This window comes from Pseudopipra pipra, unplaced genomic scaffold, assembly GCF_036250125.1.
Source record: "Pseudopipra pipra isolate bDixPip1 unplaced genomic scaffold, bDixPip1.hap1 HAP1_SCAFFOLD_619, whole genome shotgun sequence".
Lineage (NCBI taxonomy): Eukaryota > Metazoa > Chordata > Aves > Passeriformes > Pipridae > Pseudopipra > Pseudopipra pipra.
This window is the reverse complement of record NW_026991108.1, coordinates 1-19,781: the sequence shown is the minus strand read 5'-3', so window position 1 is coordinate 19,781 and position 19,781 is coordinate 1. Positions and strand designations below refer to the sequence as shown.

The following is a 19,781-nucleotide window of genomic DNA, read 5'->3' as shown; positions in this document are numbered from 1 at the left end:
GCCCCCTAGCAACAGCCCCGGCCCCTGGCAACAATCCCCGCCCCTAGAGAAGGTCTCGGACAGGACAGCCCCGCCCCCTGGCAACAAGCTCCGCCCCTGGACAGTGCCTGGAACTGATCGGCCACACCCCTAGCGACAGGCCCCGCCCCCAGAGACCGGTTCCGCCCCCTGGTAAGAGTCCCCAACCCCCCGAGACACCCCAAAAACCGAACCGACCCCGCCCCTAGAGAGGGAATGGAGCTGCCACACCCCCAGAAACAGGCCCCGCCCCTGACAACAGCCCCCGCCCCTGGTAACCAGCCCCCAACGATACCCGCCCCCCAGAGCCGCGTGTGACGTCATCAGGAGCGGACAGACAGCGGGGAACAGGAAGCGGCTCCAGGGCCTTTATTGGGGGTCAGGGGGGGATGAGGGAGGGTCCCATCGGTGCGCGGGGCCCGCTCGGTGGTCCCGGTCCTGGGGGGGGGGTCCCGGTCCTGGGGGCTCCAGTGCTGGTGGTCCCAGTAGTGGCGTCCCGGTACTTGGGTGGTCTCGGTGATGGCGGTCCCAGAACCAGGGTCCTCGTCTCGTGGGGTCCCGGTGCTGGGAGGGGTCCTGGTCCTGGGGGGGGTTCTTGGTCCTGGGGGGTCCCGGAGCGGGTGTTCCCGGCGCGGCGGGGGGGAGGAGGAGGAGAAGGGGGGGCTGTTCCCGTCTCACTCCTCCCGCTTCTTGTAGTCGTTGAGGTGCGCGAGCACCCAGGCGGCGGGGCCGAGGCAGGACAGGAAGATGGCGGCGAAGCCCACCACGCTCTCCTGGGGGGGCACAACCCCGTCAGCCCCCGCCGTGTCCCCCCTGCCCCCTCCCAAGGTCACCCCGCGCGCCCCCTCCCCGGGGTAGGAGGTCCCCGCACCCCCCCCGCGCTCACCGCGCCCCCGATGGGGCTCTGCGGCGGCCCCGACACGATCCCGCGCGGGGCCGGGCCGGGCCGGGCCGCGGAGCGAAGGAGGGAGCGGGCGGAGCGGGCGAGCAGCGCGGCGGGCGCCATGGCGGCCGGGCTGTGACGTCACTTCCGCCGGGAGCGCGCGGGACGAGCCCCCTCTGCCGGGGCGGCTTCCGGTCTGTGACGGGAACGCCCCCAGCCGGGCCTGGCCACGCCCATTGCGATGAAACCGCACCCACTGTGATGAAACCACGCCCACACCGCTGAAACCACACCTTCCTCTCAGTGTAACCCCTCCCCGCGCAGAAGACACGCCCCCTCACAGGCCACGCCCTCGATAGCGATTAGTCGCTGCCCTGGGAAGCCCCGCCCAGTGAAATCAGACCACGCCCTCAAACACGGGGGGGGGTTCTGGCGCTGAGGCTCCACCCCCCGAGCGGGCCACGCCCATCAGAGCCACCGCTGCTCAGTATAAGCTTTGCCTCCTGAGTTCAGGCCACACCCCCAAGTCAAGCCCCACCCCTTGAGCCCAGGCCACGCCCCCAGGGGTACATTATTGCCCCCAGTAGGGAATTGGGGGGACAACGGGGGGGGGCAACTGAGGGGGGGGGGGACAACAGGAGCCCCCAGCCAAAGGTCCATCGTTCTTTATTCGTGACGTACAAACAAACCCGCTGAAAAAACAAAGAAAAAGGAACAAAAACCCAAAAAAACGGGGCAAAACGCCCCTTCCGGCCCCAAACTTCACCCGTGCTCCCCCCCCTCCCTCCAGAGACGTTTAGGGGGGGCAGGGGGGGGGTTGTCACCCGTTTGGGGGGGTCCCAGCAGGCCAGGCCACTCCCCCGTGGGCAGGGGGTGTTTTGGGGTGAATTCCCGGGGTCCGGGGGCTCAGTGGCAGCAGCCCCCGCAGGGGCCCCCCCCGGGGTGGGGGTCCCCGAACCTGGTGCTGCGGCTCAGGATCTCGTAGGACGAGTCGTCCCCGCAGCAGCCGGACACGCTGGGGGACGTGGGGTCCACCTCGAACCTGGGGGGCACAGGAAAGGGGGTGAACCCCGGGAAAAAGGGGGGTAACTCCCCAAAGGGAGTTTAACCCCCCCAAAAAACACGGAGTTCAGCCCCCTGAAGAGAGGAGGTTTAACCCTCAGAAAAAAAGGGGGTTGAAACCCCCCAAAAAGGGGGTTAACCCCCCATAAAAGGGGTTTAAAGTCCCCAAAAAAGGGGTTTAACCCCCCATAAAAGGGGTTTAAAATCCCCACAAAAGAGGTTTAACCCCTCATAAAAGGGGTTTAAAATCCCCATAAAAGGGGTTTAAAATCCCCACAAAAGAGGTTTAACCCCCCATAAAAGGGGTTTAAAATCCCCACAAAAGGGGTTTAAAATCCCCACAAAAGGGGTTTAACCCCCCATTAAAAGGGGTTTAAAATCCCCCAAAAAAGGGGTTTAAAGTCCCCATAAAAGGGGTTTAAAGTCCTCATAAAAGGGGTTTAAAGTCCCCAAAAAAGGGGTTTAAAGTCCCCAAAAAAGGGCTTTAAAATCCCCCAAAAAAGGGCTTTAACCCCCCATAAAAGGGCTTTAAAATCCCCCAAAAAAGGGGTTTAACCCCCCATAAAAGGGATTTAAAATCCTCACAAAAGGGGTTTAACCCCCCATAAAAGGAGTTTAACCCCTGAAAAAAAACAGTTTAAAATCCCCCCAAAATGGGTTAACCCCTGAAAAAAGGGGGTTTAACCCTCCAAAAAAGGGGGTTTGACCCTCCAAAAGCAGGGGTTGAACCCCTGCAGCCGTGGCTGCCCCCCTGCTTGGGGCCGAGGTGCCGAGGGGGGTCCCGAGCACCCACCTCAGTCTCTGCCCCTGCCCCTCCTGCCCGCGGCGCCCGGCCCCGGCCACTGCAACGACAGTCGTGCCACAGGGGTTACACCCCCCCGGGGGGCCTTTGGGGGGCCAAAGGGGCGGGTTTGGGGCAGCAGCACTCACTGCAGGGCCTCCCGGAAGAACTGGAACGCGCCCAGGTTGTGCTTGAACACCGTCAGCATCACCTTCTTCATCTGCGTGCTGGGGGACCCCAAACGGGCTCAGGTCAGCCCAAAACGGGCTCAGGTCACCCCAAACGGGCTCAGTTCACCCCAAACGGGCTCAGTTCACCCCAAAACGGGCTCAGTTCACCCCAAACCAGCTCAGTTCACCCCGAAACAGGCTCAGTTCACCTCAAAACTGCCCCATACCACCCCAAAACCACCCATTCCACTCCAAACCCACCCCATTCCACCCCAAACCCTCTCCAACCCTCAAACCCACCCCAAACCCACCCATTCCATCCCAAACCTGCCTGAACCCCACCCATTCCACCCCAAACCCTCCCCAACCCCACCCATTCCACCCCAACCCCACCCCAAACCCGCCCCATTCCACCCCAAATCCCCTTCTCTCACCTGTTGGCCACGAGCTGCAGGATCTGGAGCAGGAACTTGCCCAGCCCCCTCCTCCTCACCCGGCTCTCCAGCTGCACCTCGTAACTGCGGGAGGGCCCCAAAAGCCGTGAACAACCCCAAAAGCCGTGAACCCCCCCAGAATTGCCCGTTCCTGGGGGTTTTTGCCCCGGCCCAGCACTCACCAGTACAGCACCTCGTCCCCGGCCTCGACGTCGAAGCGGAAGTGGGAGAAGGCCACGGGGGCCGTGTCGGGGTCGCGGGCCAGGAGGTACCAGGCCCGTTCATCCCGCAGCTCCTCCCGCTTCTCCCGCTCCTTCCAGCCCCACTCGCTCTGCTCGTACCTGGGCCGGGGCGAGAAACGGAGATTTGGGGGGCAAAAAAAAGGGACTTTGGGGCAAAAAAAGGGATTTGGGGGCAAAAGCGAGGTGGGAAGTTCACACGCCGCGATTTGGGGAGGGGAAAGAAAATCATAAAGGTTCTCGTGGGGGAAAATAAATCCTGGGGTGAGAGGCCATGGGTTTGGGGAGAAAACCACAAATTCTGGCAGTTTTTGAGGGGGTTGAGATTCCACCAATTTCAGGGGAATTTCCCCCAAATTCGGGGGAAAATCCCCCAAAATTCTGGCAGCAACACCCTCATGATCTGCAGGCGCGAGACCTCCCCGAAATTGGGGGGGAGCAAAAAAAAACCCTCACAATTTTGGGGTAAAAGCCCCAAAGTTCTGTCAGCAAACCCCCCCCCTACAGTTTGTACCCCCCAGGATTTGGGATTAGGGAAGGAAAGTTTCCCCCCCCCCGAGCCCAAGGAAGGGCTGGAGCACCCCCGGGTGTCCCCTCCCTCCGTGACATCGGAATCCTGGAGCTCCAGCCGGGCCGGTGGCAGGAGCCAGGTGGCACTGGGAGGGGCCAGGTGGCACTGGGAGGGGCCAGGTGGCACTGGGAGGGGCCAGGTGGCACTGGGAGGGGGCAGGTGGCACTGGGAGGGGCCAGGTGGCACTGGGAGGTGACTCACAGCGTCTGCATGTTGGCCTTGGTCAGCTCGAAGGCCCAGTCGAGGGTGGAAGGATCCAGACCGGAGACGCGCCGGCACTCGATGGACACGTTGAGACTGTGGGAGAACCCAGAGGGGACATGGTGGGGACAGCAGGGACAGGCCTGGGGACACCAGGGACACGGCAGGGAATACTGGGAATACTGGGAACCATCCCAGGGACGCTGGGAACAGCCTTGGGGACACGCCAGGGACACCAGGAGGGACCTCGGGGACACTGGGAATGCACCAGGGACACTGGGAATGCACCAGGGACACTGGGAATACACCAGGGACACTGGACAGAGCCTTGGGGACATCGAGGGTACGCTGGGGACAGCGGGAACACGTCAGGGACACTGGGAACCATCTCAGGGACACGGGAAAGGGCCTTGGGGACACTCTAGGGACACTGGGAACACACCAGAGGCACCAGCAACAGCCTCAGGGACACGGGAAACAGCCCTGGGGACACTGGGAATGTGCTGAGGGCACCGGGAATAGCCTCAGGGACATCAGGGATATGCTGAGGACACTGGGAATGGCCCCAGGGACACCCGGAACGGCCTCAGGGACATCAGGAATATGCTGAGGACACCAGGAACGGCCCCAGGGGCACCAGGAACGGCCCCAGGGACACCCGGAACATGCCGAGGACACCAGGAACGGCCCCAGGGACCCCGGGGAGGGCGGCACTCACCCGTTGCGCTCGTACTTCTTGAACACCGGGAAGGCTTCCAGGGGGTCTTGGAGCTGGAAGAGACCAAAGAGCAGCCGCGAGCCAGCGGGGCCGTGGCGGTTGGCGGCGGTGCCGGGGGGTCCGGCCGCGCTTTGCCGCACTCACTTTGTTGGCGGCCTCGACCTTGGCGCAGACGGCGGCCATGGCCGCGCGCTCCTCCAGCCGCCGCTGCTTCTTCTCCTTGGCCCTGCTCGACTTCCTCTGGGCGAACACACCCCAAAAAAAATAAACCAACAGGAGAATCACCCCGAAAGCCCCCGGGGCTGCTGCCGGCGGCGACGCCCGCGCGATTTGCGGGGCGCGAGACCTCCCCGAAATTGGGGGGGGGGGGGGGAGCAAGAAAATTGGGGTGAGAGCCCCAAAATTCTGTCCAGCAAACCCTCCCCCCTACAGTTTGTACCCCCCAGGGTTTGGGATTAGGGAAGGAAAGTTTCCCCCTCCTGAGCCCAAGGAAGGGCTGGAGCACCCCCGGGTGCTAAACCAGAACAATTGGACCTCGCGGGTCTAAAAAGCCACAGGGTGGGAAGGGGGGTTGTCCCTAAAGCCTGGCAGAAAAGGGTTTTTTTGGGGGGTAAAAACCAGCATTTTGATGAGCACAGAAACTGTTCTGAGTGTTGCCTGAAGAGTTTTGCCCCAAAGTTAATAATCGTTAATTTTATAAGTACTTTCACACTATAACACATGTTATATATAATATATTCAGTATAAGGTACATAACAAACACAATATATATATAATAAAATCTAATATACTTAATATAAAATATCTTATGTTCATAGACCATATTCCTTATAAGTATCAATAATTTTGGGGTTAAAAGCAGCATTTTGATGAGCACAGAAACTGTTCTTATCACTGGGGGGGGCGTTGCCTGAAAAGTTGTGCCCCAAAATTAATAGTTGTTAATTTTATAAGTATTTTTGCATTATAATACGTTACACATAATGTGATTGATATGATATCATAGCATGCATAATATATATAACATCCAATATACTTAATTTAAAATATATTATGTTTATATACCATATTTTTTATAAACATCAATAAACTTGGGGGTTAAAAGCAGTGTTTTGATGAGCACAGAAACTGTTCTTATCACTGGGGGAGCGTTGTCGCTCAGGGGGTTAAACTTGAGGGGGTCTGCCCCAAAATCTGTGGGGTTTTAGTAAAAGCTGATGGTTGTTAGATGGCACGAGCAGGTGACACCGAGCAGCAGTTACACAAAATTATCACTTTTAAATGGTTTTCTCCTGAATTTGAGGAGTTTGACAGCAGAAAATTACCAGCGCCAGGTCTGCTCAGGGCAGCCCCAAATTTGCACAAGATGTCCCAAATTTCCTCACAGGAGCCTCCAGACCCCTCAGAGAGTCCCAAGCATCGTCCTGAGAGCCCCAAATGTCCCAAAACCTCACGAAAGGTCCCAAATCTCCACACGGGAGCCCCAATCCCCTCAGAAAAGCCTCTTACTCCCTCATAGGAGGCCCCTCAGAGCCCCAGAGCCCCAAGAAAGGTCCCAAATCCACTCAGAGCAGCCCCGCATCACCTCCAAGAGCCTCCCCATCCTCTCAGACGGCCCCAAATCCCCCCCAATGGTCCCAAACCTCCACACAGGAGCCCCCGGAACCCCTCAGAGGGTCCCAAACTCTCGAAGGTCCCCAGATCCCCTCATAGTAACCCCCTGTCACCTTATGGGAGCCCCCACACCCTCTCGAACAGCCCCAACCCCCCCCCAAATGTCCCAAATCCCCTCAGAGAACCCTCCGTATCCCCTCACGCCGGGCCGCCCCCCCCCTCACCCTCTCGGACGGCCCCAAACCCGCTCAGCGGCGCCTCGCAGGCCCCGCCCCCGCTGCCTTTCCCCTCAGGCCGAGCCCCCCCCCCATCCCCGGGGCGCGGCGCGCCCCCGCTCACCCCCATAACGGCGGCGGCGGCGGCTCCTCACGGCGCGGGGGGCGCGGGGGGTCTGAGGGGGCGCGCGCGGGGGGGCGCCCTATTTGTAGTGGGGGGGGCGGGAGGGGGGGGGGGCAGAGAGCCCGCGGGCGGCGGTCAGCGCGCAGGCGCGGAGCGGGAAAGGGGCGGGGCGAAGGGAAGGGGAGGCGCACGAGGGGGGGGCTGCGCGTGCGCGGAGGGGCGGGGGGTGAGCGCGGGGGGGAGCGGGGCTCGTGGCGGCGGCGCGGGGCGCGAAGGCGGCTCGGCGCTGATTGGCTGAGGGAGGCGGGGGGGCGGAGCGGGAGCGAGGGAGGCCACGCCCCCTCCTGCTCTGAGGGGAGAGGGGCCGCCATTGAGGGACCGGGGGGCCCAGAGAGTCCGGGAGGGACCCACAGACCCTGGGACGGTCCCACAGACACCAGTAATGGAACCAAACCCGGGTGTGGAACCAAACCAGACCCTGGTAGGGCCCCATAGACACCACTGCAGAACCAAACCCAGCTCCACAGCTCACAACTCCCGGTACGGACCTACAGCCCCCAGGATGGCCCCACAGACACCAGTACGGACCCACAGACCTGGTATGGCCCCACGGACACCATTATGGATGCACAGAGCCTGGTACAACCCCGCAGACACTGGTAGGGTCCCACAGACACTGGTATGGGACTGAACCCAGGCCCAGAAACCCCAGTACTGACCCCAGCACAAACGCAGTCCCACAGCCCCGGTACAGCCCCACAGATCCCGGTATGGAACCGAACACGGGCCCACAACCCCTGGGATGGCCCCACAAGCCCTGGGATGGCCCCCAGTATGGCTCCACAGACCCCGGTACGGCCCCATAAACGCCAGTACAGAAACGAACACAGCCCCACAGCCCCCAGTGTGGCCCCACAGCCTTTGAGACAGTCCTACAGACCCCAGGATGGACCCATAACCCAGCCCCGTGGACCCCAGTGCAGCTCCACGGCCTTCAGTCCGCTCCCAGCTCTGCCCCCAGCCCTGCCCCACAGCCCCCACCCCACAGCCCCCAGCCCTGCCCCACACCCCCGCCATGGGGGCACCCCACACCCCACAGACGCCCCGTGGTGAGAACACCCCATATGGGGAGGGTTGGGGTCTGTGAGGCTGGGGGGGATCCCCACGGCCCCCCCCAGCCCCACAGACACCCCCCCAGCCCCATAACAGCCCCCTGACCCCCCCAGCAGCCCCGATCCCCCATCCCCATAGAGGGACAGAGCTCCAGCCCCACAGACACCCCCCAGCCCCATAACAGCCCCCTGACCCCCCCAGCACTCCCTGAGCTCCCCCCAGCCCCATAACAGCCCCCTGACACCCCCAGCATCCCCTGACCCCCCAGCCCCATAACAGCCACCTGACCCCCCCAGCCACCGCCTGACCCCCCCCAGCCCCATAACAGCCCCCTGACCCCCCCCAGCCACCCCCTGACCCCCCCCAGCCCCATAACATTCCCCTTTCCCCTGACCCCCCCAGGATCCCCTGTGCCCCCCCAGCCCCATAACAGCCCCCCGACCCCCCCCTTTGTCCCCCCGCTGCCCCCGGGCACTTTGTTGCCCCCCAGCCCCACACCGGAGGGGGTGTGACGGTGACACGACCCCCCCTCCCCACGCTGAGGGTCCCGGCCCCGCGCCCCCCCCCCCGGCGAGGCCGTGCCCCCCCCCCCGATCCGCCGCGGAGGGGTACGGGGGGCGGGGGGGCCGTGCTGAGGCCGCGGGAGCTGGAACTACTTTGGCACCGGGAGGCGGCGGGAGCGGCCGGCGGCGCTTTGTGTGGGCTCGGGACCCCCCGACCGCCCCCCTGCCCGCGCCCGCCCTCCCCTCCCTCCGCCCCCCCTCAGCTTTGCCCCCTATTTCGGGGGGTCCTCCCTCCTCCTTTCGGCGACCCTTCCGCCCCGCACCGCGTCCCCCCCCTCCCCAAATTCCCACGCCCCCTCCCCAAATCCCCGGGGCCGGGTTAAAGTTTGGCGAGGGGCTGCGGGGCTCAGCCCACCCCCCGCACCCAGCGGGGCCTCCGGGGGTCCCCCCGGGGGTCTGGGGGGGTCCCCAACCCCCCCGGCCCGGCGATGCCGTCGGTGATGGAGAAGCCCTCGGGGATCCTGTCCCGCAGCCGGGCCAAGGCGGGGGCGGCCGCGGGACCCCCCCCCTCGGAGGACGAGGCCAGCGAGGACGAGCACGCCCACGGTGAGTGCCCCCCCCGCCCCCAAACACCCCCACGTGTACCCCCCCCCCCCCACCTGCGCGACCCCCCGCCCCCCAAACACCCCCCCGGGTGGGTGTCCCCCCCCCCCAGACGGGACTCGCGTTCACCCCACGTGTTTGGGGGGGGGGGGGCTGCGCTCACGTCACCCCCCCTGCGCCCCCCCCCGCCCCCCGTGGGGGTTTGGGTGGGTGGGGGGGACACCCGGGGACACGGAGGGGGGAACAAAGCCCCGTCCCCATTGTCCCCGGCCGCCCGCGTGTGCGCGGCCGCAGCTTTGTTCGCCGCCGGGGAGGGGGCTCGGACGCGACCCCCCCACCTCGCGCACACCCCCCGGGGGGGAGGGGGGGCCGGTGGAGACCCTCCCCGTTAACCCCCGCCCCCCCTCGTGCCCCCCCCAGACAGCATGATCCGGGTGGGCGCCGATTACCAGGCGGTGATTCCCGACTGCAAGCCAGGTAAGGGAGGGGCTGGGGGAGGGGGGGGTTAGAGGGGGGGATTTGGGGGTTGTCCCCCCCCTCCTCTGAGCCCCTGTTTGCCCCCCCCAGAGAGCCCCGCTCGGTACAGCAACAAGGAGCTGAAGGGGATGCTGGTCTGGGCCCCCAACCACTGTGTGTCTGATGCCAAACGTGAGCCCCCCCTCGGCACCCCGGGGTGTTCCTGGGGGGGGATGTGGAGTGTCCCCCACCCCCGGGCCCCCCTTTACCCCCCTGGCCCCCCCTCTGCCTCCCCCCAACCTCCCCTTTACCCTCCCGACCTCCCCTTGAACCCCCAACATCCCTTTTATGCCCCTCAACCTCCCCTTTTACCCCTCAACCCCCCCTTTTGCCCCCCCCCAACTGCCCCTTTGCCCCCCAACCTTTCCTCTCCCCCCCCCATCTCCTCTATGCCCCTGGAACCTTCCCTTTACCCCAACCCCTTTTTACCTTCCCAAACCCCCTTTATCCCCCTTTTACCCCCCTTTAACTCTCCCACCCCCCCCTTTTTACCCCCCAACCTCCCCTTCAACCCCCCAAACCCCACCTTTACACCCCCAACACCCCTTTTACCCCCACAGCCCCCCCCCAGACCCCTCACAACCCCCCCAAACCCCTCAGAGCTGCCCCCTTTGCCCCCCCAGTGGACAGGTACATCGCCATGGCCAAGGACAAGCACGGCTACAACATCGAGCAGGTACCGGGTGTGCCCCCCCAGCCCCCCCCAGCCCCCCCAGCTCCCCTCCTGACCCCCCCAGCTCCCCTCCTGACCCCCCCCCGTGCCCCCCCAGGCCCTGGGGATGCTGCTGTGGCACAAGCACGACGTGGAGAAGTCCCTGGCCGACCTGGCCAACTTCACGCCCTTCCCGGACGAGTGGACGGTGGAGGACAAGGTGCTGTTCGAGCAGGCCTTCAGCTTCCACGGCAAGAGCTTCGCCCGCATCCAGCAGATGGTGAGACCCCCCCCAAAAAAACTGCCCCCCCAAAGCCCTGCCCCCCTCCCCCCAGGGCTCAGCACCCCCCCTGCCCCGGGGGGTGGGTCCAGATCCGGCTCCTCGGGACCCTGAGAGGGGAAGGGGGGGGTCGTTGTCCCAGTGGGACCCCTGGGGTGTCACTGGGGGAGTTTGGGGAGGGGGAGGTGGCACAGAATGCCCCCCCCTCCCAGCAGTGAGAGGTGGTACGTGCCACCCCCTGAAGTCCCTCCTGCAGGGGATGGTACGTGCCACCCCCTGCCCCCCCATAGGGGATGGTTTGTGCCACCCTGACCCCCCCAATAGGGGATGGTTTGTGCCACCCTGACCCCCCCAACAGGGGTTGGTTTGTGCCACCTGACTCCCCCCCAACAGGGGATGGTTTGTGCCACCCTCTGACCCCCCCATACTGGTGGTACGTGCCACCCTGACCCCGCCCCCAGTGGTGCCACCTGCTCCCCCCCCCCATTTCTGGGGGTTCCCCCAATTTTTTGGGTCCTTGTCCCCCCTCCCCCCATCTCCATGGGCTCCCCCCATCTCCCCCCTCTGTTTACGGGGTCCCCCCCCATTTCTGGGGGGTTTTCCCTCCTTTTCTGTGGGTTTGACACCCACTCCCCACCCCCCATTTCTCAGGGGTCTTCCCTCCCCTGCCCCCCCCATTTACAGGGGTGACCCCCCCCGCTTTACCTCACACCCTGTTTTTAGGACCAACCCCCCCCAAAACTCACCCTGTGCCCCCAAAGCTCCCCTCACACACCCCCAGACTGCCCCTGTGCCCCCCCCAGCCTGACCCTGTGCCCCCCAGACTGCCCCTGTGCCCCCCCCAGACTGCCCCTGTGCCCCCCAGACTGCCCCTGTGCCCCCCCCAGACTGCCCCTGTGCCCCCCAGACTGCCCCTGTGCCCCCCCCAGACTGACCCTGTGCCCCCCAGACTGCCCCTGTGCCCCCAGCCTGACCCTGTGCCCCCCCCGTGCCCCCCAGCTCCCGGACAAGCTCATTCCCAGCCTGGTCAAGTACTACTACTCCTGGAAGAAGACCCGGTCCCGCACCAGCGTCATGGATCGCCAGGCCCGGCGCCTGCTGGGGCGGCGCGACCGCGACGACAGGTGGTGACCCCCCAAACCCCCCCAAAACCCCCCAGCAGCCCCCTGACCCCCACAGCCACCCCCCAGCCCCGGAACAGCCCCCTGACCCCCCCAGCCCCATAAGAGCACCCGACCCCCCCAACCACCCCATGACCCCACAGCCCCCCCCAAACCTGTAACAGCCCCCTGGCTCCTCCCCCCCAGCAGCTCCCTGACCCCCCTAAAGCCCCCCCTGAGCCCCCCAAACCTGTAACAACCCCCTGGCTCCTCCCCCAGCAGCTCCCTGACCCCCCAAGCCCCCCCTGAGCCCCCCAAACCTGGAACAGCCCTCTGGCTCTCCCCCCAGCAGCTCCCTGACCCCCCAAAGCCCCCCCTGAGCCCCCCAAACCCCGGCTCACCTTCCCAAACCCCCCCCCCCCCCAGCAACGATGAGACTGACGAGCACCGACCCCCCCCCGACGGGGACACGGAGCCCATGGACCCCAAAAAAGAGGTTTGGGGGGGCTGGGAAGGGGCGAGGGGGGGGGGGCACAGGGTGAGGTTTGGGGGGGGACAGAGGGGAAGGTTGGGGGGCACAAGGGGGGGGTTGGGGGTGTTTTGCGGGGCCAGAGGTTGAACTTTGGAGGGTTCAGGGGGCACAGGTTGAACTGGGGGGGGGTTGGGGGGGGCACAGGTTGAAGTTTGGGAGGTTTAGGGGGCACAGGGCGAGGTTTGGGTGGTTTGGGGGGGCACAGATTGAACTTTGGGGGTTTTGGGGGGGAACAGGGCGAGGTTTGGAGGACACAGATGGAACTTTGGGTGGTTTGAGGGGGGGCACAGGTTGAAGTTTCGGAGAGTTCGAGGGGGGCACAGGTCAAACTTGGAGGGGCCCGGGGGGGCACAGGTGGATCCCTGGGGCAGTCGGGGGGTGTCTGGCTCAGTCCCTGTCCTCCCCCTCTTCCCAAACCCCCCCGGCAGCCCCCGTGCCCGCGGGCGGGGCCGCGCAAGGAGCCGCAGTACCGGCACCACCCCCCCCTGCGGCAGCGGCGCCGCCCCCCCCGCGGGATGCGCCTGAGCCGCGAGGACGTGGCCGAGGTGACGGCCAACCCCGACCTGGGGGCCCGCGCCCTGCGCCAGCTCGACTGCCAGCTCGTGGCACTCAAACGGCAGGTAACCCCCCCGGGGCCCCCCGAGCACCCCCAGGGCCGGGGGGACAAGGGGTGAGACCTCACACCCCCCCGGGACCCCCAGAGCACCCCCAGGGCTGGGGGAGACAAGGGGTGAGCCCTCACACCCCCCCGGCACCCCCGGGGCACCCCCAGGGCCGGGGGGACAAGGGGTGAGACCTCACACCCCCCCGGCACCCCCAGAGTGCACTCAGGGTGTAAGGGGCAGGGGGTGAGACCTCACACCCCCCCGGCACCCCCGGAGCACCCCCAGGGCTGGGGGGACGAGGGGTGAGCCCTCACACCCCCCCGGGACGCCCAGAGTGCACTCAGAGCTGGGGGGTCAGGGGGTGAGCCCTCACACCCCCCCAGGTCCTGGGGTGACCCTCCCAGGCCCCCCCGAGTGCCGGGGGGTGTGGAGTGACCCCTCAGCCCCCCCTGAGTGCCGGGGGGTGTGGGGTGACCCCTCAGCCCCCCCGTTTCCTGGGTGCCCCCCCCCAGGTGCAGCGGATCAAGCAGATCAACAGCGGGCTCAGGCAGGCGCTGGACGGGGGCCTGGAGGGGCTGCGGCCCCCCGAGGTGGGTCCCCGTGGGGTCCCCGTGGGGTTGTCCCCGTGTGCCCCACGGTGTCCTGTCCACCCCCATGGAGCCCCCAGGGCTTCCTGCTGTTCCCCCCGTGTCCCCAGTTTCCCTGGGATGCCCCTGCTTGTCCTACGGTGTCCCCACGGTGTCCCCACATTGTCCCCACGGTGTCCCCACAGTGTCCTGTCCTGTCCTAATGTCCCCCCCGGTGTCCCCGTGTGCCCCCCCGTGTCCTGCCTTGCCCCACGCTGTCACATCCACGCCCCATGGTGTCCCCACAGTGTCCCCACAGTGTCCTGTCCTGCCCCACAGTGTCCCACCTGCCCTGAGGGTGTCCCCCTGTCCCCCCCATGTCCCTCTGTGCCCCCAAATCTCCCCCTCCCCCCCTGCAGGGCAACGGCAAGTTCAGCTCCCGCTGGACGACGGACGAGCAGCTGCTGGTGGTGCAGGGTGAGTGTCCTCGTCACCCTCATTAACCTCATTAACCTCATTAACACCCTCAGCCCTTGTGACCCCTCCATGTCCCCTCTGGGTCCCTCCATGTCCCTCATTTCCCACCACGGCCTCCCAGCCCTCACTCCCCCGTGTCCCTTGTGACCCCCCGTGTCCCCCCACCCCTGTCCCCCCATGTCCCCTCAGTCCTCACTCCTGACACCCCCCCTGTCCCCCACCCCTGTCCCCCAGCCCTGACCCCTCCCCATGTTCCCCCAACCCTGACCCCCTGACCCCCTGTGTCCCCCCAGCCCTGACCCCTCATGTCCCCCCGTGTCCCCCCAGCCCTGACCCCCCGTGTCCCCCCAGCCCTGACCCCCCGTGTCCCCCCAGCCCTGACCCCCCGTGTCCCCCCAGCCCTGACCCCCCGTGTCCCCCCAGCCCTGCGCCGTTACGGCCGCGATTTCCCGGCGGTGGCCGCGGTTCTGGGGAACAAAACGGCCGCTCAGGTTCGGAGCTTCGTGTTGGGGCCCCGGCGCCGCCTCGGCCTCGAGCGGCTCCTGCGGGAGCGGCAGCGCCGGGGGGAGCCCCCCACGGCCCCCCCCGGGGAGGGGGACGACGATGAGGAGGTGAGGAAGGGCCGGGCTGGGGCTGGAGGGGGATCTTGTCCTGGCCCCAGGCACCGTCCCCGTCCTGATCCTGGCCCTGCTCCCAGTCCCAGCCCTGCTCCCAGTCCCAGCCCTGCTCCCAGTCCTGCTCCCAGCCCTGATGGTTGGACTGGGCCCCTTCCCGGTCCCAGCCCTGCTCCCAGTCCCAGCCCTGCTCCCAGTCCCAGCCCTGCTCCCAGTCCCAGGCTGGGCCCAGATTCCAGTCTATCCTCTGATCCTGACCCCGCCCCATCAGTCCTGGCCCCACCCCCAAACACACCATGGCCCTGCCCACACTTTGACTCCACCCACAACCCACACATGGCCCCGCCCACACCCTGCCCCACCCCACAGTAGCCACACCCTGTCCAAGCCCTGCCCAAGCCCCACCCACCCCTGCCCCACCCTGTCCAAGCCCCACCCACCCCTGCCCCACCCTGCCCACACCCTGCCCCGTCCAAGCCCCGCCCACACTCCTCCAGCCCCACCCCTCCCAAGCCCCGCCCCTCACCCCTCTCTCTCCCACAGGTGCAGATCACAGGGGTCTCCTGCCCGGCCCCACCCCCTCCGCCCACCTCGGCCCCGCCCCCCATCGCGGCCGCCGCCCCATCACGGCCACCAGCCCCGCCCCCTCTGCTGCGCCCGGCCCCGCCCCCGGCCCCACCCCCTCGGCCCCTCCCGCGGCTGCCACCTCCGCTGCAGCCGGGCCGGGCCCCGCCCCCTCTGCTCGGCCCCGCCCACAGCACCCGGCCACGCCCCCCCACCGCTGGACACGCCCCCCCCACGCTGAGCGCCCCCTGCTGGGCCGGGGGACTCGCGGCTCCCAGGGGGGGGGTCCCGGGGGGTCCCTGGACTTTGGGGGGGTCCCGGGGGGGTGGGGAGGGGCCCGTTTGCAATAAAGGTATTTTACTAGAGAGGCTGCGAGTGCAGGGGGCACTGGGAGGGGCACTGGGAACAGGGGCCATACTGGGAGCACTGGTCAGTACTGGGAGCACTGGTCAGTACTGGGAGCGCCACTCAAAGGCAACGGATCTTTCTGGAAAGTTTTTAATTAGAACCTGGAAAATCCACCGCGGAGGGGGTGTGGCCAGGGGCGTGGCCACAGCTCAGCCCCTCCCCTGGGCATGTCCCCACCCCTCCGGCCGGGGGCGGGGCTACAGCAGGTCAAAATTTGGGGGTGGGGGGGCGACCCCCGGGAGCAGCAGCGGCCCCGCCCCTCCCCCCCGGGGCCTTCCTGAGTGCGGGGGGAGGGGCTGGGGGACACCCTGGGGGGGGAGGGGCACGAGGGGACACCCCATGTCCCCACAGAGGGGGGGGGACTCCCATAAGGCCACCTGGGGGGGGGCCTGGGAGGGGACTGTCCCCATGTCCCCCCCCCATAAGGCTCGGGACGTCCCTGGGGGTCACCAGGATGTCCCCAGGTGACCCAGGATGTCCCCACGTGGCCCTGGGCCATCCCCAGCTGTCCCCAAGTCTTCTCGAGGTCCCTGATCCTCCCACGACGTCCCCGGGACCCCTCAGAACGTCCCCACGGGGTCCAGCTCCAGCCCAGATGTCCCCAGAGGTCCCTGGACCACCCAGGACATCCCCCCACCCTCAGGAGGACCTCGTCACCTCCCCCCAAGAAGATCCCCACAGTCCTTGGGCCACCAGGGTGTCCCCAAACAGGTCCCAGGGCCATCCAGGCCTGGACACTTGTCCCCAAAGGTCCATCCAGTATGTCCCCACATCCTCCAAGGCCCTGGACCCCCCAGAACGTCCCCAGAGGTCCCAGGCCCATCCAGGTGACCGTGGGTCCATCCAGGACGTCCCCCTGAATACCTGGACCCCCCAGAGGGTCCATCCAGGTGATCCCCAGAGGTCCCAGGTCCATCCGGTGCTCCCGTGTCCCCCCTGGGGACCCTCCTGGCCGTGTCCATGGCTCAAGAGCTCAGTGGCCACCTTGGAGGTGCTCCCAGGCCACCGCATCCACGTCCATGACTTGGAGCTCCTCGGCCACCTTGGAGGTGTCTCGGGTCCCCTCCCGGTCCGTGTCCGTGACCTGGAGCTTGGTGGCCACTGTGGTGTCCTGGGTCCCCTCCCTGTCCGTGGCTCAGAGCTTGGGCTCCTTGTCCACCCCAGAGGCGCTCCCGGGTTGCCACGTCCGCGTCCACAGCTCAGAGCTCCGTGGCCACCTCCGAAGGGCTCCAGGTCACCACGTCCACGACTCGGAGCTCCTCGGCCGCCTCGGAGGCGCTCCCGGGTTGCCACATCCGTGTCCACGACTCCGAGCCCGGTGGCCGCCCCGGAGGCGCTCTGGGTCCCCTCCCCCGCGCGGGGCTCGGAGCTCGAGCTCGGTGGCCACCCCGGAGGCACTCCCGGGTCACAGCGTCCGTGCCCACGACCCGCAGCGCGGTGCCCACCTCGGAGTCGCTCCGTGGCGATGGTGGCTCAGAGCTCGGGCTCGGCGGCCGCCCCGGGGGCCCTCCCCGGCGCCCGGGGGGCGGTGGCTCAGAGCTTGAGCTCGTTGGCCACCTTGGAGGCGATGTTCTTGAAGGCCATGGAGGTGCCGGCGATGCGCTTGAAGCGGACGCCGTTGAGGGAGAGCCGGGGCAGTTTGCACACCTCCATCTCCCACTGCACGAAGGAGTCGTGGCCGGGGCTGCCGTGGGCGCAGAGCAGCACGAAGCGCTCCTGGGGCTCGCAGCGGCAGCTGTTGGCGTCCAGGACCTTGCGGATCTCGCGCAGCATCTCCCCGGGCTCCAGGGAGCTCGTGGTCTTCATGCTCCACGTGAAACGCAGAGAGCGCGGTTTGGCGTCGCGAGCGCCGGCGTCCCGGGGGTCCTTGTCGGGGCCCACGGCCGGTCTGGGGGGGCACCGAGGGGTGGGGGGGGTCACCAAGGGGGCGGTGGGGGGGACTAAAGAGGTCCTGGGGGTCCCGGGGGGTCCTTGTTGGGGCCCATGGCCTGTCTGGGGGGCAACCAAGGGGTGGGGGGGTCACCAAGGGGGCAGTGGGGGGGACTAAAGAGGTCCTGGGGGTCCCAGGAGTCCCTGTCGGGGCCCACAGCCGGTCTGGGGGGGCACCAAGGGGGTGGTGGTGACCCTGGGAGGGGTGGGGGGACAATCAAGAGGTGGTGGGGGGGACAAAGGAGGTCCTGGGGGTCCCAGGGACATCACCAGGACCACAAGGGAGGTCCTGGGGGTCCTTGTCAGGCCCACGGCTGGTCTGGGGGGGCACAGGGGGGGTCTCCAAGGGGGTGGTGGGGGCACTGGGAGGGGTTGAGGGATCTCCAAGGGATAGTGGTGACCCTGGGAGGGGCAGGGTGGGGTTGGGGGGGGGTCACAGGAACTGGTGGGTTCTGGGGTCAGGGGGGTCCCAGGGATGTCACCACGGCCACCACGGTGGGCCTGGGTGTCACAGGGGTCCCAAGGGTGTGGGGGGACACCACGGGTGCCCTGTGGACCCCTGGGGGACCCTGGGGGTGTCAGGGGTGTCACAGGGACCCCAAAAACATCAGAGGGACCCCGGGGGCAGCAGGGGTGTCACAGGGACCCCAAAAACATCAGAGGGACCCCCGGGGGCATCAGGGGTGTCACAGGGACCCCAGAGATGTCACAGGGACCCCAGAGATGTCATGGGGACCCCAGAGATGTCATGGGGACCCTGGCAGTGTTGGGGGGACCCTTTGAGTCTCGTGGGGACCCCAGGGGCGTCGTGGGGACCCTGTGAGTGGTGGGGTGTTGGGGGGTGTTGGGGGGACCCTGGGGTGTCCCCAGGGGTGTCCCCAGGGTGTCCCCGACTCACCTCAGCGTCTCCACCCTGTCCTTGCTCTCGGGCTCGTGCGGGTTCCTCGGGAGACAAGAGGGGCCCAGATCAGTGAGGGGGGGCTGAGGGGGGAGCAGCCCCTTCCCCACCCCCCCCAGAGGGGACCCGGGGTGGTGGGGGGCACAGACAGCACGGGGAGGGGGACAGACAGACACGGGGGGTGGGGGACACACGGACATGGGGGGGGCGGGGCCATGCGGGGCCGTGCAGCGCTGACGGGGGGGAGGGGAGGATTTTGGGGGGGGGGGTTGGGGGGTGGGACCTGCTCTCCCAGGGTTTGGGGGGGTGGGACCTGCTCGGGGGGGGGTGGGACCTGCTCTCCCAGGGTTTGGGGGAGGTTTGGGGGGGGTTTGGGGGGGTCCATGCGGGGGCCCCACGTCCGGCGCGGCCCTACCTTCTGGCAAACCTGAAAGACAGATTTCTACAAAGACAAACAGAAGAGAAGGGCGACGTTGGGGGGGGGGAGGGGGCCGGGACAGAGCCACCCCCCTCCCCCACCCCACCCCCCCAGGGACCCCTCGACCCCCCCCAAACCCCCTCGAGTGGGGGTGGGGGCACCGGGAGGGGCTGGGGGTCCCGGGAGGAGCAGCACCCCCACACCCCCCTCCTGCAGGGCCACACGGGGAGGGGGGACAGAGGGACAGGGGGGGACCCAGGTGGGACAGGAGGGGACAGGGGGGGACCCAGGTGGGACAGGGGGGGGACCCAGGTGGGACAGGGGGGGACAGGGAGGGTCCCAGGTGGGACAGGAAGGGAGAGGGGGGGACCCAGGTGGGACAGGAGGGGACAGGGGAGGTCCCAGGTGGGACAGGAGGGGGCAGGAGGGGACATTGGGGGTCCCCAAAGGGATGGCACGGGACATGCAGGGACAGGAGGGGACATGGGGGGGGGCCCTGAGGGGACAATGGCAGGGACAGGAGGGGACATGCAGGGACAGCAAGGGGACCCCAAGGGACAGGAGGGGACATGGGAGGACACAGAGAGGGGACAAGGCACAGAGAAGCCCTGAAGGACACCAAGGGGACACCCCGAGGGGGACAGAGGATCCCTGGGGGGACAAGGGGACACTGAGGAGCCCTGGGGGTGCTGGGGGGGCAGCCTGGGGACAAACAGAGGGGACAGAGAACCCCTGGGGCACCGAGGGGACACAGCCAGGGGACACTGAGGGGACACAGCCAGGGGACACTGAGGGGACACAGTGAGGGGACACAGCAGCAGCCCAGGGGACACACAGAGGGGACACTGAGGGGACACAGTGAGGAGACACTGAGGGGACACTGAGGGGACATTGAGGGGACACGAAGGAGACAGTGAGGAGATGCAGAGGGGACACCAAGAGGACACCAAGGGGACACATTTAGGGGACACCA

General features: G+C 66.9%; 3 protein-coding genes across 5 annotated transcripts; 1 reads left to right on the top strand and 2 right to left on the bottom strand.

Moving 5' to 3' along the window:
* Positions 1–363: 363 nt before the first annotated feature.
* Positions 364–7,182, bottom strand: NAA40 (N-alpha-acetyltransferase 40, NatD catalytic subunit). 3 transcript variants are annotated; one of them, XM_064643770.1, is made up of 10 exons: positions 7,031–7,181; positions 5,222–5,317; positions 5,078–5,130; positions 4,360–4,455; positions 3,531–3,689; positions 3,349–3,432; positions 2,894–2,971; positions 2,757–2,805; positions 905–1,943; positions 364–791 (listed from the first exon to the last, which is right to left on the bottom strand). In XM_064643770.1, exons 1-9 carry the CDS (start codon positions 7,034–7,036, stop codon positions 1,722–1,724), a joined length of 843 nt encoding a protein of 280 aa, XP_064499840.1. In that variant the 5' UTR covers positions 7,037–7,181; the 3' UTR covers positions 364–791; positions 905–1,721. The 3 variants fall into 3 exon arrangements, with proteins under 3 accessions (XP_064499840.1, XP_064499841.1, XP_064499842.1); XM_064643771.1 differs by lacking the exon at positions 5,222–5,317 and having other exon boundaries at positions 7,031–7,182; XM_064643772.1 differs by lacking the exon at positions 2,757–2,805 and having other exon boundaries at positions 7,031–7,177.
* Positions 7,183–8,288: 1,106 nt separating this feature from the next.
* LOC135408770 (REST corepressor 2-like) lies at positions 8,289–16,423 on the top strand. Its single transcript, XM_064643767.1, has 13 exons — positions 8,289–9,252; positions 9,670–9,726; positions 9,817–9,897; positions 10,389–10,441; positions 10,536–10,697; positions 11,697–11,821; positions 12,224–12,293; positions 12,758–12,949; positions 13,447–13,524; positions 13,920–13,977; positions 14,401–14,588; positions 15,135–15,649; positions 16,345–16,423. The coding sequence occupies exons 1-13, from the start codon at positions 9,135–9,137 to the stop codon at positions 16,421–16,423; spliced, it is 1,776 nt and encodes a 591-aa protein (XP_064499837.1). The 5' UTR covers positions 8,289–9,134.
* On the bottom strand, positions 15,638–19,691 carry LOC135408771 (serine/threonine-protein kinase MARK2-like). Its single transcript, XM_064643768.1, has 3 exons — positions 18,806–19,691; positions 18,391–18,435; positions 15,638–17,451 (listed from the first exon to the last, which is right to left on the bottom strand). Exons 1-3 carry the CDS (start codon positions 19,336–19,338, stop codon positions 17,097–17,099), a joined length of 933 nt encoding a protein of 310 aa, XP_064499838.1. The 5' UTR covers positions 19,339–19,691; the 3' UTR covers positions 15,638–17,096.
* Between the last annotated feature and the right edge of the window lie 90 nt (positions 19,692–19,781).